This window comes from Lepisosteus oculatus, chromosome 8 (assembly GCF_040954835.1).
Source record: "Lepisosteus oculatus isolate fLepOcu1 chromosome 8, fLepOcu1.hap2, whole genome shotgun sequence".
NCBI lineage: Eukaryota > Metazoa > Chordata > Actinopteri > Semionotiformes > Lepisosteidae > Lepisosteus > Lepisosteus oculatus.
The window spans coordinates 48,076,132-48,093,194 of NC_090703.1; the positions used below are offsets into that span (position 1 = coordinate 48,076,132).

The 17,063-nt window shown below is 49.5% G+C and overlaps 2 protein-coding genes and 1 long non-coding RNA gene across 5 annotated transcripts in view; 1 reads left to right on the forward strand and 2 right to left on the reverse strand.

The window, feature by feature from the left end:
- Positions 1 to 622, reverse strand: part of brwd3 (bromodomain and WD repeat domain containing 3) — a 35,711-nt gene extending 35,089 nt beyond the window's left edge. The window contains 3 exon segments of the mRNA XM_015351675.2: positions 204 to 233; positions 332 to 390; positions 538 to 622. Coding sequence (XP_015207161.2) covers positions 204 to 233; positions 332 to 390; positions 538 to 571 — 123 coding nt within the window. The 5' untranslated portion in view covers positions 572 to 622.
- On the forward strand, positions 11 to 6,924 carry LOC107077921 (uncharacterized). 3 transcript variants are annotated; one of them, XR_001478898.2, is made up of 5 exons: positions 11 to 379; positions 3,282 to 3,523; positions 4,088 to 4,285; positions 5,611 to 5,787; positions 6,748 to 6,924. It is a non-coding gene; the product is annotated as an uncharacterized lncRNA (long non-coding RNA). The 3 variants fall into 3 exon arrangements; XR_011190272.1 differs by lacking the exon at positions 11 to 379 and adding an exon at positions 962 to 1,464; XR_011190273.1 differs by lacking the exon at positions 11 to 379 and adding an exon at positions 962 to 1,464 and having other exon boundaries at positions 4,188 to 4,285.
- A 3,941-nt stretch (positions 6,925 to 10,865) lies between these two features.
- hmgn7 (high mobility group nucleosomal binding domain 7) lies at positions 10,866 to 16,152 on the reverse strand. The gene is made up of 6 exons (XM_015351508.2): positions 15,975 to 16,152; positions 14,208 to 14,240; positions 13,524 to 13,553; positions 13,224 to 13,271; positions 12,578 to 12,700; positions 10,866 to 11,638 (listed from the first exon to the last, which is right to left on the reverse strand). The coding sequence occupies exons 1-6, from the start codon at positions 15,987 to 15,989 to the stop codon at positions 11,591 to 11,593; spliced, it is 297 nt and encodes a 98-aa protein (XP_015206994.1). The 5' UTR covers positions 15,990 to 16,152; the 3' UTR covers positions 10,866 to 11,590.
- Between the last annotated feature and the right edge of the window lie 911 nt (positions 16,153 to 17,063).

A 17,063-nucleotide genomic window follows, 5' to 3' on the forward strand; every position in this document is an offset into this window, starting at 1 on the left:
CGAGGGGGGGGGGGAACGAGTTTTTGTTTTAAAAGCAGGACCGACGCTCGACTCCGAACAGCCCGCAGATCTGTTTCCCGTCTCCAAAAAAAAACCCCCCTCCCCCGCCAACAGGACTGAAAATGATATAATATTAAGTAAGAAAAGCGATATCGCGGAAACGAGACGTGAGAGGGGAGTCGAGAGAGAGCGGCGCTGCCTACCTCGAACTCTTCCAGTTCCTCCACCAGGACCTGGAGGAGAAACACACAGGACTTTCTCAGCACCGCAGACCCGAGAGAAAAGGCAGAGAGATGTGTCGGCGGATCGCGGTTCTGCACGCCGGCCTTACCTGGGCCGATTTCTTGCACGGTCCGGACTGCAGAAACCTGGCGATGAGGTAATACAGTTCTGAAGAGGAGGAGGAGGAGGAGAAGAGGGGGGGAGAGTATTAAAAAGCCATTTACTCGCGCAAACCCCTCGCACGGCGGACGGCAGCATCTCCGCTTTCGGGCGAATAAAGAAACAATTTGAAAAGAAACGCTCGGCGACACCCACCGGCTTCGATTTGGGAGCATTGGACTTCTGCCATCTCTCGACCCGGACGCCGGCGCTGCGCCTCCGGTTGTTGTATTTGTTTGTATTGGGAGGAAAAAAAAAATTTGCCCCCGTAGAAAGCGTTCCCCCGGCGTTCGGCCTTTTTTCCTTTCTCAGGCTTTTCGGAGCATCAAGCCTTGGTGCGGATGGGCGCGCCCCCTGCCGGCCGCCGTGCGCACTCGCTGGGGGCTGCGTCATGCTGGTGAAGCGGCTGACGCTGCGAGGAAGCCATCTTGGTGAAGGATAACAACGAAGGCATCATGACCACCCCCCCTGCTTCCTATCTCTCTCCTGTCCAGTAGGGAATGCCTCGCTAAAGCTACTAAGATTTAAAAACAATCTTGGTGAATTGGAAAATAAAAAAAACAACCACGGCTTCAGGGCTCGTGGTGTATCCACACTGATGTGAAATAGTCTAGCCGGAAGCCTCAGTCCGTCCTCTACACGTGAAGTTCATATAGAAACAAGTGTAAATACTGTAGTGGGCAAATTCAACAGGAGTTGGGCGTCTAAAAGTTCGCCGCCGGGTCAAAGTAGCGTCTAGGCAGTATGTAGTTAACGAGGTGGATTTCTAAAAGCAGGAATTCAGAGTAGACAACGCACATTCATAAGCTGACACGAGTCCTGGGGGGTCGGCCTTTGCACAATATCGGTGTCTTTTGCGACGTGGGCTTGTGAGATTTGAACCAGCTCTGTACCACAAGCAGAAAACTAAGCTGTGGATTTCGACTCTTCCCCATCTAATAAAAGACTGTTTCATATCACGGATCCCGTTTCACTAGACTGAGGGGGATCGAGTCAGTGATTCTGGACTGTGAACCGATTTTTTTTTAAAGTAACTTCCTAGATCAGCGTCCTTCCTTGACAGACCAGCTAAACCTACCCCAGGTAGGTTTCAGAGGCGCATCACGCAGCACAGCGGAGGGAGACGGATGCGTCTGGGATAGTTTCAGATAGGGGGCGCCCGCGGGCCGCGAATTCGCCATTGTTTCGCTCGGAGGAGACGAGCGTTTGTGTTGCAAAACATTTCACCTTCCTCGAGCTGCCGCTTCGCTGCGTATGCCGTGTGTTTCATCGAGCTCAGCCCACAAAGGAGAAAAATAGAAAAATTAAATGAACAAGCACGCAGGGCAGCTACGCCTGGAAACACAAGTCGTTTTCGGAGCGGTACACCGGAGCGGGCAGTCCGACAGTCAGCCATCTGCCTGAGCCGGATAATTCCCCATGCACGTATTCTGACACCTAATATTATTATACGGCAGCCATGATAGTGCTGCCCGGATTATGTTATTGACGAAACGCAATGCAGAAGCAACTGGAAGGATGTGTTTCAAGCCCCTCTGCCTAACCCTCGCCTCACATTCCTAAATAGGTCATTTAGAAAGCGACCTACTTTAACAATTAGTACCGGTAAAAAAAAAGCAACATCAAACAACAGTCTTTTTTAAAAAAAAAACATAATTCTCCCAGTGATAGCACAGCGTTTTGCTTCCCATCCAATGGCTACCTGTCCCCATCGCGAAATCGTGTCATGTCTGCAAATGTTACGCAACGATCTACAGAACAGGACGCACAGGTTCCCTGCTTGGAACAGCTTGACAGCCCAGGCGCCATAATGCAGATTCAGTCCTGGTGCCCACACATCGAGGGGAAAGGAACCCTCGTCCTCTACAATATATATATATAGAGCTTATTATATTAATAAAGTATAATAATGTAATAGCCAGGATGCAGGTTTCTTCACTTTTATATGTCAGGTAAGTAGTAAGCAAGTGGTGTAAGTAATAGTGGTATCTACCCTGTTTGTCCATGTAATGGGTTGAAGGTCACTCACACAGGTGAAGGCTGAAGGCTTAGCTGGTGTGTGATTGACTCCAGAGGAAATTGTTTCTTAGGAAATTGTTTCCAGCAGCCATATCACTCTGCAACTCACACCTGGTAACCCACTGAAGCTCAGCAGGTGTGAGCCTGGCCAGTACCTGGATGGGAGACCTCCTGGGAAAAACTAAGATTGCTGCTGGAAAAGGTATTAGTGGGGCCAGCAGGTGGTGCTTACCCTGCGGTCCATGTGGGTCCTAATGCCCCAGTATAGTGACGGGGACCGTCCTTCAGATGAGACATAAAACCGAGGTCCTGACTCTGTGGTCAATAAAAATCCCAGGGCGTCTCTCAAAAAGAGTAGGGGTGTCACCCCGGCGACCTGGCCAAAATTCCCATTGGCCTTTACCAATCATGGCCTCCTAATAATCCCCATCTCTGAACTGGCTTCATCACTCTGCTCTCCTCCACACTGAGAGCTGGTGTACTGTGAGCGCAGTATGGGCTGCCATTGTGTCATCCAGGTGGGGCTGCACACTGGTGGTGGTGGAGGGGATCCCCATAACCTGTAAAGCGCTTTGAGTGGAGTGTCCAGAAAAGCACTATATAAGTTTAAGCAATTATTATAATTAATGTTTCGTGACGCTGTGTTGTTGGGATTTCTCATGCTGCCTAGTGTTGGGATGGCCACCTGTGTGTCTTTCCTGTCCATACTGTCTTTTCTATTGGCTTTCCCATGCAAGTCTCTTTCTTTGTCCCATACCACCGTGTGTGAATCATTAAGTCATGGAGCTTTAGATACACTGTCTTTATATTGTCCTTTGGTTTTTAGGCTCTTTTTCTGTCCCTCTTTAAGGAATCCTACCCAATACCCTTTTCTCCTCTAGGCAGGGTGAAAGGTCAGAGGGGAGTCCTGGGTCACGCAGGCAGGGTCAGGAGGGTGGGACGTGCTGTTAGGGCTCAGGTGTTCGGGACACTTTCCACACCTGACGTCAGCCAGCTCCTGGAAAGGAGAGCTGGTGCCTCCATCTGTGCACGGGCACATCCGTGAGGGATGACGTGGAATGGATCGGGATGTGGTTTCAGGCTGGTATCCCCCACTAATCCCATATATGCAAACACTAATGAGGTGAGTTCTCTCTTATCTGCAAAGCACTTTGGTTTGTTTTAAGATAAAAAGAGCTATATACATGAAAGGCACTATTAATATAGCAGTGCCTGGAGACAAAGCACTGTAGCATGTGCAGTATGTGTGTTCAGTCCCTGGCTGCAAATCACATTAATCTTCGCTAATCAAGCCGATAATTAGCTCACTTATGTAACGCAGAGCTCAGCTGAAGTGATGACCAGGAAGACCTTGCAGGTCTGTGAGGTGGGAGATCTCCCTTGTAAGATATCGGTTCTGCCTCTTCTCTGCGGTCCAGGTAGCCCTTTGAACACGGGTTCAGCAGAGCTGGGATCTCAGGGATCTCAAATCAGGGTCCCGGAGAGCTGCAGGATCTTATCATTCCCGTTACACCTCAATTAGATAAGTGAGACTTTAAATCAGCAGATTCGCACAACAGGTGCTACCTCTACCTTTTTTTAACATATAGCATTACTCCTGGGACATATGTGCAGTTTTTTTATTGATGGGATAAACTAACCAAGATCAGTTCCACTGATGAAGGATCATGTGTTTGAAACCTGAAAGGTGTGAATTCCCTGCACAGCGGTCCTGTGGTCTGCAAGCAGAGCTGCCGGCTAGCTCAAGCCAGCGCAGACCTAGAGTTGTCAATCTCCTGTAACTCCAGTACTGCCCCAACAAGCCAGCGTTCTGCACAGCCGCCCGAGCAGGCCCGGCCTTTAGGCACAGGTGCTGGGACAGCGCTGACAATCTTGCCTCTTGCAGGTGCGTGAATCGTGCTTATCAGGCTGTGATACACCAGCGTCACGGGCTACTTCAGCTGGGGGAGGAGGACGGTTCATGCAACAGCCTGTTCCTGCCCGAGCATCTATCCGCCTGACACAACATCGGGGTTTTAATCATCAGTCCCCAAAACAAAGAATCCCCTGGTGACCATTCTCTCCAAAAGAATTCTTTGGCAGCCCGCCCACTTTCTTTAAAAAAGAAATGGTCCTTTAGTCAATTTAAAGTAGAAGGCAGACTGCTATTTTTAGCCTTGCATTTGAATGAAAGAAAGGGGAGAAAAAGCCAGTGGTAGACCAGTGAGCAGCTCCAAGAGGAGTGATGTAATTGTTTTGACAGCCGGGGCGGCTCTGAGTGAAAATATGTAGTCTCTTACTGTACAGTCCACGGGCATCTGGTCAACAGACAGACTGGCACAGACTGGTAGTTTAATAGGAGGTGCTCCTGAGCCTCTAAGATATGAGTCATTCTCCCTGTCTCTTCACTGTGTGAGCCCAAATCCTGCTTCTGTAAAACCAAACCAGCTGGAGCACCACATCTGGAGTGCCCTGAGATTATGGAGCGCGTATGGCTGTTATCTCTGTCCCGTGTCACACCTGACAGACGAACGGTGGGATTACTACCTTCTGTCTGAGAATCTTCACCCTTCCCGCTGAATTGTATTCTCCGCAGTTTCACACTGCGGAAATAGGAAACCCTCCATACCAAACAAGATGAAGAGTTCCTTAAAAACAGGAAAGCAGACCAGACTCCGTTTTAGGAGTAATCTTAGGAGGACAGTCTGAGTATCAGATGCAGTAAATGCATACAAAACGTGGAAACACGTAAGAAAACGAGAAAAGGGTATTTTAAGGGTTATTGCTGGCAAATACAAGACTTCCTAATGAGGAATTCATTGCTGAAGCCTGCTTTTAGGTATACGGCAGCTACTTTAGTGAATTTCACATGCAAGGGACTGATACATATTCATGCTTTAAATTATGTTAATAGAGCAACTAATCCAATGTGTGTGGAAGTGCATTTAACACCAAGACCAGAGGACACTTCATTGTCCAGAGGGCTATGGGGGTGTGGAACAGCTGTGTTGTTGAAGACAGTTCCCTGGATTCTTTCTGACTATCAAATGGGCTAGTTGGGCTGAAAGGCCTCCTCTCATTTGTAACTGCAAATGTAACTCATTTCTAATTTGTCTCTTATAGAGCCAGCATTTTACATGTCTGAGTCACAGGTCCTGCACATGTGCCATGCAAATATCTGCGGGTCAGATTTGCATGCATCTTCAGTTCACAGGTCTCTTTTGCACTCAGATGGACTCTCACAAAAGGACACAGCATGACGAAAAGAATGGAAAAGTGACCCAGCACACACACACAGAGAGTGGAGGTGTGTCTTTACAAACGAAGCGGCACTCTGTGCAAATGCAAAAAAGGCCTGGGACAAGGAATAACACATTTCAGGTGCTGAGCAGCTAAATATCAAAGTGGGTAAGAGAACTGATCAAATAACCCTTGGAAATTAATTACTCCATGGTGGTGTGTTAGTATTATTTGCAGTGTATATATAAAAGTGTTCATTTAATCTCCATTCCATGTCACATGTCTCTGGGCTCTCAAGATTAGAGGACCAAACAGATGAAGGCTAAAACAGAGATACCTTCATGCTGTATGTTCCTGTTGCAGTTCTTATAACTCCTCATGTACAGACCCAGTCTGTATGGTGCTGTATCTATATGTACAGTACAGTCATCGTATACAGAACTAGGCAGTATGGTGCTGTAACAGTATGTAAAACTCATTATATACAGATCCAGGCAGTGTGGTGCTGTATCTATATGTACAGTACAGTCATCGTATACAGAACTAGGCAGTATGGTGCTGTAACAGTATGTAAAACTCATTATATACAGATCTAGGCAGTGTGGTGCTGTATCTATATGTACAGTACAGTCATCGTATACAGATCCAGGCAGTATGGTGATGTAACAGTCTGTACAACTCATTATATACAGATCCAGATTGTATGGTGCTTTAACAATCTGTACAACTCATCATGCGCACATCCAGACTGGATGGTGCTGTAGTAGTATGGCCAACTCATCACACGCAGAAACAGACTTTGCAGTCCCGATAATTGGGTCACGTTCATTCTGCTCTAGTTGCCTGATGGTGCTGTGTGGCCCAGGGGCCGATGGGATTCCTGGCAGTGGTGATCGGGTCCTTGCTGTGTCTATGGCACTGGTGTCGCCCTCAGCCTCCCTCCCCCCAGGGGTCTGCTCTGTGAGCACGCATTGTTAAAGACCGCTGTCTACACCAGTACTTTATTCACAGCACACAGACCTCCAACCACCAGAACAAAGCTCCTCTTTAAAAAAAAATAAAAACAAAGACATTTCTTTGGCTTATTTTTGTCATGTTTTTTTTTCTTGTTGGATCACTCGGCCTAAGAGACTGCAGGCAGACTGAGTGGGAGTGAAGAAGCACACTGTAGCGATCTTCCTCAGCAGCCAAAAGCAACAAAAACTCTCAAGTGAAGCTTCCGAAAGATAGCGGAGCAATTCCATTCTGTAATGTATGTACAAATTAGATTCTTTCTCTCCTTTTTTTTCCCAAATAAAAACAGATGGCCCATGAACGTTCTTGTTTGTAGACATTATGCTTTTTTGTCTCTAGTGTTCTAATTCCAAGCAGGAATTTAAAGCAAAATGGAAGCACAGGACTAGTGTATTAAATCACAGAGAATTAAGAAATGAAGCCCTAATTATCCAAACTCTTTCACTTAACTGTGCCTGAAAACCACCCGTCTTTTTTTGGAAGAACATCATTGTACTGCCTAATTCTCAGGAAAAAAACGATTGCATCAGGTTTATTTCCTTAATGACACAGGACAGTCTGTCCAGCTGGAGGTCATTACTGCAGAAAAAAATAAGCAAATGAATAAACAGGCCCAGTGGTCTATAATCTCTGGCTTTCACCCTTACCTGGCATTTAAAGTCAGCAGCAGAACATCTGACAGAACAGTGTTTTTGATCCAGTGCAGAAATTGTTCCCTTTTGATGTCTAAATGCAGTCTAACTAAAATTCCATATTCGTTCTTAACTATAAAAGGGGAGGGTTCTAGAGAGCTGGTGTTATAATCACCTGAATCAGCTCGTTATTGGCTTCACTGGATTGGTTTAACAGCTTGTTCCAGCTCTTCAGTGCTGCTGCTTGGAAGACACCTGGGAAACCTGCAGACACCCCAACCTCCCCTGCACCAGATTTGGGCACCCCCTGCTTTATGATGAAGAACTGCAGTTTTGCACGGAAGCAAAAGCAAATTGAAGCTGGGTGTGCAAATGATCGACACCCCCCATGCTGTGTGATCACGCCAGCACTGTTTATGTTCGGACAGAGATCCTACCGGTTGTCACCAGGCCAAGAGCTTGTCACAGTCACATACACGTGAAATCCATCAAGTGTCTGCACTGCATAGCTCTTGATCGCTTACAACCTAATTCTCCAGACGTGCAGTTTGTAAGGGACAGGTGGGTCTGGGCTGAAAAACCCTGCTACCTTTATAGTTATGTGTGCGCCAATGTCTTTTCTCAATAAATTTAAAACTTGGAAAACAGCAGTGATTTGCTCCTCTCCTGCCTAGCCTTATGCACATTATGTAAGGAACCAATCACTAATCAATAACGAATGATTGCACGAACATGTGAATTAAACCGTACAAACCCCCGCTCGTGCCTGGAAAACGTGGAAGCAGACACACATCGTCCTACCTAGTACATACTGTATGGGCCTCGGCAGCAATGGTGACATCAAGAGCCTAAAACGAGTCAAGGTTTTTTGGTTCCAGCTGAAGGACAGTCCCTGCTGGCCAGGTTGATAGAACAGGCCTTTGATCTTGGCTTTCTGGGAGCTTCAAACGCAAGCTGACTTTAAGAACGGTACGAATTCAATTCCGCCACACACAACAGCTAATAGAAACTGGCAGACCCATAGTACCGTTAGTTAAGGGGCAAAACCAAAACCGTTTCCTGCCCAGCTTCCCAGTTCTTCCCTGGGTTTCGGACCTGGAGTGCTGTCTGCGTGGAGTTTGTATGTTCTCTTCACATTCGTGAGGGTTTCCTCCAGAGTTTCCTCCCACAGTCCAAAGATGTGCTGGTAGGTTAATTAACCTCTGGGAAAACCGGCCCTGGTGTGAGTGTGTGTGTCTGTGTGCACTGTGATGGACTGGTGACCCATCTAGAGTTGTACCCTGCCTGGTGCTTACTGGGATAGGCTCTGGCTCCCCTGTGACCCTCAACTGGAAGAAATGGGATGGATGGAGGTAACCAACAGCTACGGTACTCCAGCCTCTCTGCTGTGCAACAGAGACGGGAGTGGAGCCGTTTCCCAGTCTGTGTCACCACGACCGCAGGCCCGTGTGGGTGAGGGTGGGGACGCGGGGACTATCCTTCATTCAGCCATCCTACAGAGCAGTCGGAAATTCCTCACGGCTCATCGCTACGCAACTCGTGTGCGAGATTCACAGCGGACGTCCCGTTGACACAACGGATCCACCTGTAGCACGTCTCCAATAAGGTGTTGCTGCACCTGCTCCAAAATAGAGGGTCAATCTCAGTCTGTGGGAATTTGTTACGATTATAAGGGACTCTCTCTGATGCACCCGAATGTGAGGGAGGAGGTGCAGGCTTCCACAGATGGCCTACAGCACCCACGAGGGGGCCCACAAACGACCAGGTGCACAGTTCAGAGCCTGCCGAGAGCCGAGCCGGAGATGCCCAGCGGGGAAGACGATGACTGCACGTAAGAAGCTGTATTCTCTCTTTCTGGGGGCCACCTGCTGCAGAGAAACAGCTCTGTTGACTGTTCCTCGCGGGCCCGTGCTTACAGGGACACCCCCAGCAACAGTCTGCATCCTACCAGCAGCAGGGGAGGATCCCTCATTTCCGCACTACCGCTGTTCTGCCATTGGGATCTCGTTCCCGGGCTTCGATGGGCCTGGACCTCTAGAGTTGCAGCACGCAGGGAGGGGAGCGAGAGAAGCAGGAGAAGGCAGCCCGTGCCGTGGAGAGCAAGAGAGCTCACTGGCGGCTGAGTAGGAGGCAGACTGGGGCAACCGCGACGGTAAATTAAACACAACAAGGGGTGAAGATGCTGCTGGCCGTTTGCGCACAAGGGCCCAGGTTCGAGCACTCTCTGGAAACAAACTGCCAGTGACGGGATATATGGCGTCTGGAGACCCAGGCCAGACAGCCCGACTACCGGCTCACGCAGGGGGCGACGTACAGCTTCCAGACAATGTAGGGAAGTAATTAAAAAGGCAAATGGTTAGTTAGGATATACAGTTAATAGCACAGAATTTAAAGGATGTGTAAGAATTGTGCAATGCACTAATTAAGCATCATTTTGAGCATTGTCTGCAATTTTGGTCACCATGGTGTAGAAAAGATATTGATGTTATGGCACCCATCCAGAGAAGAGCGACCAGATGCTCTGTGGGACTTAAGGGCAAGTCCTCCACTAACCGGCTGAAAGAACTGAATCTCAAACTACGTGGGGACCTCGTGCAAGTACTCCACATCCTCAAAGTCAACCCAGTGGACTTCAAAGACGACACAAACAGGAATGATGTGGAAGTGCGTTTCAAACACAGAGAAGAGAAAACACTTCCTTTATGCAAAGAGTGGTGGGAGTGTTGAACAGGATTCCCCGCCGTGGACCTGAATCCGATACCTTGGCTTCTTTCAGGCAAGAGGCGGACGAGATCCAATTAGTTACCAAGGCCACAAACAGGCCAGATGGATCAAACGGCCTCTCATCAGTCACGTTTCTTGATGAAGCACCAGCCCAGACGCACGCACAGGCGCAAACGTCAAAAACTGTTCAACAGGGACCCGGAGAGACCCCGAAAACAGGAGGCGTGCAAGCAGACTCCCTTGGGATCCCCCCCAAGAAATCTGTTGGAAGAAAGTTGTTGGATCAATTGGGCACCAGTCATCAGGCAAGGAACCTTGGCTTCTGAAGAAGCCTTCTTCAGCTGAAGAAGGCTCCACGAAGAAGACACCTGAAGAAAGCTCCACGGCCGAAACGTTGTATTCTCTTTCTTCTTTTTTTCAGCATGGAATAAACCTATTACTTGTTCCTTTGCAGCCTACACATGCTGACGCAGCTCCCCACCTGAACTATCAGGCAAGGAAGCTTAGTAAGGGTCTCCTCTTACCACTAGCTTGAAGAGACCCATTGCCTTCATCGTTTTGCTCACTTTTAGTTGTCTGGAAGGTCATAAGATATCATGTTCACGATAGGCCAACGGGTCTACTTTTATGGAAACGACGTCCCTAATCAGACCAACCTCGTTCTACGCCGTAGCCATCAAGGGTGAACACACCTTTGGGAATATACACAACCAGCCAAAAACAGAACTATACAGGATCCAATGGGCCACAACTTTCTGCATCCAAATACAGTCTAAGTAACATGCATCCATGTTAAAGTCTCCATATCTTAAAAACAATGCAAACAAGCCACTCTGTACCGATTTTACGTAAAAAATAACCAGATCCGCACCATAATGAGGAAAATTCCAAGGATTATTTTTATTAAGAGACATCCAGAACTCACTGCTTAAAAGTGGGATAACACAGACACCTGCATATTTCAATAGATGTTCAATTTCTTTTTTAAAAAACTTTTATACCATGATTTAAAAAAAAATCCTGCATAATATTATGTCGCCTCCTACAAGTTATTTTCTTAATCTCGTTTTATCAAAATAATTTTCAACATGGTTTTTTAAAAAAAGTCAGCCCACTGTCATAAATCAGCCTGGAATGTTTTCAGTTGTACTTATTCCTCTTTCTTACAAACATCCACTTAAAAAGGAGAGAACACAAAAAAAAACAAAAAAAAAACAAAGAAACTCACTGCACATATAGAGGATATAACTGGCCAATGTGGTCAGGCCGTGTGAAAAGGGAAGTAAGAATAATTCACTCACATTTTGTCCCTACGAGCAGGTACTCCCTCCCTACACCGAACAAGCTATTAATCACAAAACATCGTTAAAAAAAATCCTGTACTGTTTTTCTTTTTGTCATGTTTACAGACACGATATGACTGCGCAGAACTGCAAGATCTTCCATAATTAGCCATTTGTGCTAAAAACCTGTACCGATATTTTATAAAATTGTTGATAAAAATATTCCTCTGTTAACAATACGTCATGGAGGTTTTCTGGGGGTACCACACAACAGATCTGGGGGGGGGGGGGGCGGGGAGGGGGAGGAGGGCAGTGTTGCTATTCGGACTTGGCTTCTTTCTCCTCGGAATCTTCGGGAGTCTGCACCTGTGGAACGGGAAGAACAGGGAGAACGAGGGTCAGGACAGCGAGGAAGCAGAGGGCCTCCTGAACCGGCTTCATTCCAGCTCCGCCCTCACCCCCTTTCCTGCGCAGAGGGGCTAGAGAGACACACGGCTTCCAGGTCTCCAGAGCTCCCTGGAGCTTCTGGGACTCTTGAACTGGGAGCAGAGCGCTGGCCTAAAGGCGCTCCTCGCACACCACCGTGACCGCAGGTCTTCACCTACAGCAGAAGCCCTTTCGGAGAACATGCTCATAATGGCGTGCTAATGGTGGCCACCGCTGGGAGATTCACCCAGGCCACGCGAACTGCCTGTCGCAAGGACAGTTTGAACCCGAAACCCACTCTCCGCCCCCAGAGTGTCAGAACATCAAGATTCAAGAATATCCCCCCTCTTGTCCGTAACCTTCCAGTCTATTGACTGGTGTCCAGCTCCAGTGTCCTGGCCAAACTTCCCCCTGGCCCTTACCAATCACGGCCTCCTAATAACCCCCATCTCTGAACTGGCCTCATCACTCTGCTCTCCTCCCGGCTGAAAGCTGGTGTGTGGGGAGTGTACTGGTGCTGCTCACAGGTGGGGCTGCACACTGGTGGCGATGGAGGAGAGTCCCCATTACCTGTAAAGCGCTTTGAGTGGAGTGTCCAGACCGCTATAAGAGTGCCCAGAGTGTTATAAGAGTGTAAGGATTATTATTTAGCTCATTTGGTTGCCAGTAGCTAACTGATCGAAGCGGATTCTCACCTAGCTGCTGCTTGCAAGAAGCCAGGATATCGGCTTCACCAGCACGGCTGCGCAGCCTGCTCCACACTCCCACCACCCTTTGCGTAATACATCTACCCCCAAAGCTCCCTCGCCCTCCTGGGAGGGTCAGGAGACGTTCAGGCACGACACAGAGAGACCTCTCCCCCGCCCCGCCCCTCCATACCTCGTTGGGTTTGGCGTCTCCGTTTTCGGAGTGATTCTCCTCGTTCGCCTCTCCCTCCGCCTTCCCTCCCTTCTTTCCCTTGGGCTTCTTGTCCTCCTTCTTGTCGTTCACTGCCTTCTCTTTCTGTGAAGCGAAGAGACCCCGTGAGGACAGACGCTATGGGGGGGTGGGGTGGGGTTGGGACTCTTCCACAATCCCACCACCCAGAGTCTTCAGAGCCCGTTCTCCACTGGGGAACTGTGGTTCCTGGCCTGCAAGACCTCCTCCTTCCAGAGGCTAACGGCCGAGCTAAACAGGACATACTCCTGGAGGCACAACAGCATGCCGGACCAGGGTTCCCAATCACAGTATTGGGGGACACACCTGCACACCTGCTGTGACTGCAGCTGAACTCTCCACCTAGATCCTTAACTGAATCGACAGGTAGCTTGGCTGGGCCTTTGCAAGTGTATTTTCTTATTATTTTTTTTTGCTCGGAGGAGAGACGGACATCTTAACCTCCTACACGTTTAGGACCAGGAAGCAGGTCTGCGTTCGTCAGGGATTCGGTTAAACGAGCACTCGGGAGGAGCCCACCCGGCACTCGGACTGAGGGGGCCCCTACTACACACGCCTCCTCTGCAGACACACAGACACGGCACGTTACCTTGGCTGGCTTCTTGGGTTTTGGTTCAGGTTTGGGAGGTGCTGGTTTCTGCAACAGGAAAAGCAGAATGAGCGCACGAAGGTCACCCTCCCCTTTGGGTACTTCTACCGTTCCCGTAACGCAGCAGAACAAACCTACTGCAAAAACGCCATCGTTCTGAACCGAGGGGCAGAAGGCAGTCGTCGTCTGCTGCTGCTGCTGCTACATCCCCGGCCCTTTCAGAGCGCCGCCCTGGTGGCGGGCCGAGCCAGCAGCGATTCCCGAAAGACAGGTGGAAGGAAGGAAGGGTACGACACTTACCGCCGATAACCTCGCGGATCTCCTCTGGGGCTGCAAAGAAGAAACAAGGGGTCGTCAGTCGGGATCGGCCGCATGCGCTTTTGCAATTCAAATTCCAAGCAGCGCAGCCAGAGGAACCGAACGGGAGCCAGTTGACTTTCCCCGGGAATTTTAATGCACTAAAAGAAGCAGCAGTTCCAGCAGGGAGCTGCGTCGGCACGCGCAGGCTGCAAAGGAACAGGTGAAGGTTTATTCCACCCCGAAGAAGGCTCCACAGCAGAAATGCTGCGTTTCTTTCCCGCTCTTTCCAGCATGCGATAAACCTTGACCTGATCCCGCAAGAAGAACGAGCCCGTCAGGTGGAGAAACACCGACTGTCTGTTGAAACCCGGGAACTGATCCGACATTTATCTCAGTCGGATTTCCGCACAAGGCTCTTCCTTGAGACAGGTCTCAAAGGTCCGGCTCTGTGCTGTTCTCCTGCAGGCTCACGGGCTCTGCAGTAGCACAGCGTCCCTCTCCGTTCCACACTGCACAGGCCCGGAAACCAGACCCACTGAATGAACCTGTACTGCCCCCAGGGGGGATGCGTCTTGCAGGTCAAGAGCTCGTACCGGAACGCCCATGACAATATAACAACACCGCGCCGCTCACTCGGAGCGCGATCGAGCAGCACACGGTCAAGAAGTGTGAAATCGAGCGTACCTCCTCCTTCGCCTCCCCTTCGGATCCTTGTTGCTGGAAAAATGAGAGAGAGAGAGAGAGAGAGGGGGGTTAACTGAGAGAGAGGCACCGGCTGGTAGCTCAGAAAGAGCAGCCGGGACCAGCCGAAGGCCCGACAGGACCAAACCTGTGGTACCAGCTCGGGTAGTTAGGTGGGGGGGTGGCAAGCCCAGGGCCACACCCAGGAAGATCCCAGGGTAGCATGGAAACAGTGCACGGGCCTGAAACTGCGATCAGACTCTTCCCCACACTCAGCTTCATGAAGGAGGGTGCTGTCCCCCACCCTGCAGTCAGAAGCTTCAGAAGAATGAGTCGCTGTGGCCGTACCGCTCACAGAAGAAGACCAGAATGGGTGTATCATTACAAAACCACCTTGTGAGCTCGGTACACTATATCCTGAAGTCGGGGGTTAAATGCTTGTTAAACTGTTGCATTTCCACTTTTTTTTTTAGAAAACCACCGCAGTTGACTTCAACGGGTGAACTTCGGCTCTCCGTCGCTGGCTGCAACTTTTTTTTCCCCAAGCCAGGAAAGAAGACGATCACGATCACAATCAAAATACAAAAATGAAACGCCTCTTTATAAGGATCCCGCCAATAACTGCGCTCGCGTTTTGCAACGAACACAAAACACGCCCCCCTCCTCCCCGTCACCCATCCGTCACCCACCGGAGCGTTTCAGCGCCTCTCTGCGAGCTATCGATCAGAAGCAGCAGAGGGGGAAATTATGGGATGAGGTTAACCACCCCCTCCCCCATAAAGCCCGTCTACACCGATGCAAACGCTTGCCGTATCTATTAAAGACCCTGGCGCTCTCCCGAACTGCTCAGATGCGCACCAATTCGACTAGGGGAGGGGGGAGGGGTCCGGACTCGCTGCCGGAGACGCGCAGCGCAGCAGGCACGCGAGGCCGCCAATGGCGCGCGCGCGCGCGCGAGACGGAACAAAGGCAAGGCGATCGCCGCGCGCAGACGACGGTGGCGCCCGGAGCGCGGCTGCCACCCCTGCCCTGCCCCCACCGCGCGCGCACCTCCCTCCCCTCCTCCACCTCCGAGCGTCCGCCGTCAAAAGCGCCGGGGGGAGGGGGGCGGGGGGTTGCGTGGAGACGGAGGGGAGGGGAGGACGGGAAAAAAAAAATCACCGCTGCGCCATCTGGTGGCGGCGAGGCGCAACAGCAGCCATCTGGCGCCGCGAACAAAGAAAAAAAACAATAAAATTCAATCTTTAGGAGCCATTGAAAGGCGTTCGTGGTTGACGGGTATAAAACCAGAGCCCCCGACGGGTTTTCCCCCGACCCCTCCGGTGCCCGCGGACGGGGCGACGCGACTAAGAAAAGGCGGTTTTGCGCGTCTTCTCCCTCAGCCCTCCCGGGCGCCCGTCCGAGCCGGAGCCGCAGATAGCATGGCTGCTTGTGCTTTAAAACAGCATGGAGACCAGCTCACTCCGGGCGCTCCAAGACGAGCAGCCCGCCGCGCCAGGCGAGCGGGCTGCGAGCGTTACAACCGCACGCACACACGCACACAGAAAAACAACTACCATTTAAAAAAAAAAAAACAAAAAAAAAGCTGCAATCGGACCGAATTCCCTTGCCCCTGTTTTTTTTTTTGTACAAATCCCCGCCTCCCACCAACGGCGAATTTTGCAATTAAATCAAACGTACTCGGAAAAGCTCCATAATAACACGGTTCTGATTTCAGCAGAGATATATATATAAAAAAAGGAGTCTATCCGCATTTTCTAAACTACATACCTTTCTCTTGGGCATGGTTGTGTCCTGAATGGCTTCTTAAAAATTAAAACTAAGAACCTCTGTTTTTACTCAAGAGTTCGCAGCATGTAAACGACAAATGTCCCCCTTTTTACTAAATACTGTAGTAAACACACGGCAACATTAAGACCCAACGGTTGAATGGGGGGGAGGGGCGTGGCTCGGCCGTGATTGATGGGGCGGCGGCCAATCAGGAGGCGGCGCCGCGAGCCGCAGCAGAGCAGGAATTCCAGGGCCGGGAATTTTTTTTACGCGCGAAATGCTCAATTGAAAGAGGGGTGGGAGTTGTTAGCAATGATATAAGAGTTCGAGTTATCACGTTTATTTTTTTTTGGTTTTATTAAAAAAAAATAAAAAAAAATAACCGTTTGGCTTCTGGTTTTTTTTTTAAGTAAGGGTTTAGGAAGGGTGGCGGTGGGAGAAGGCTTCTTAATTCGTGTTGTTTTGTTTTTTTATCCCTTTGTTGTGAAAGGCGGACAGTACACAGTCACTTGATCATATTACCATATTCATTTTTTTAAAACAAAACGAGAAATTATATCAATTCAGCCAGGGGGTTCTAGGGTTGTCTTAGATCAACATGGCGCCCTAGCCTGCTTGACACATTTTTTCTGTTTGGCGACTTAACCAAATTCCGCTGTAGAGGAAACCTTACCAGCGGCTTTTTGAGACGGCGCTTGTGATTGGCTCCCGGCTGGCCTTACCTACTGCTAGGTAATGTGATCTGCGTCGTGATTGGATGCGGTGTTCAACGTCTCCCCCGAGCGGCCGTGCCGCGTCACTACAGTACAGTGTGCTTAAGGAGATTATCCTGTTTGGTTTCGAAAATGGTAGTTCAACTTTTGTTTTAAAAAAATACACTCTAAACAGACTTTTTTTCCCTTCATAAACCCAGAAAAGGCGAAATGACCGAATCGCTTTCTACCGCGGAATTCTTTTATTTTAAATCTAGCAATATTTCATTTACCCGCGGGTTTTATTCAATGGCTAGACAGCGGTCAGTCAACAGGGCCCCGTGTTGTTTTTATCAGAGAAAAAGAAAAAAAAATCTCGTGCAAAAAAACAACAGGG

Bases quoted from the DNA above. Each gene is read 5' to 3' on its own strand.
- hmgn7 (XM_015351508.2), bottom strand. The intron at 13,272-13,523 runs GTAAGTGTCGTA...TTCCTGTTGCAG, and splicing joins GATCCGCGAGGTTATCGGCG to AAACCAGCACCTCCCAAACC. The intron at 12,701-13,223 runs GTAACGTGCCGT...TTCGCTTCACAG, and splicing joins AACCCAAGAAGCCAGCCAAG to AAAGAGAAGGCAGTGAACGA.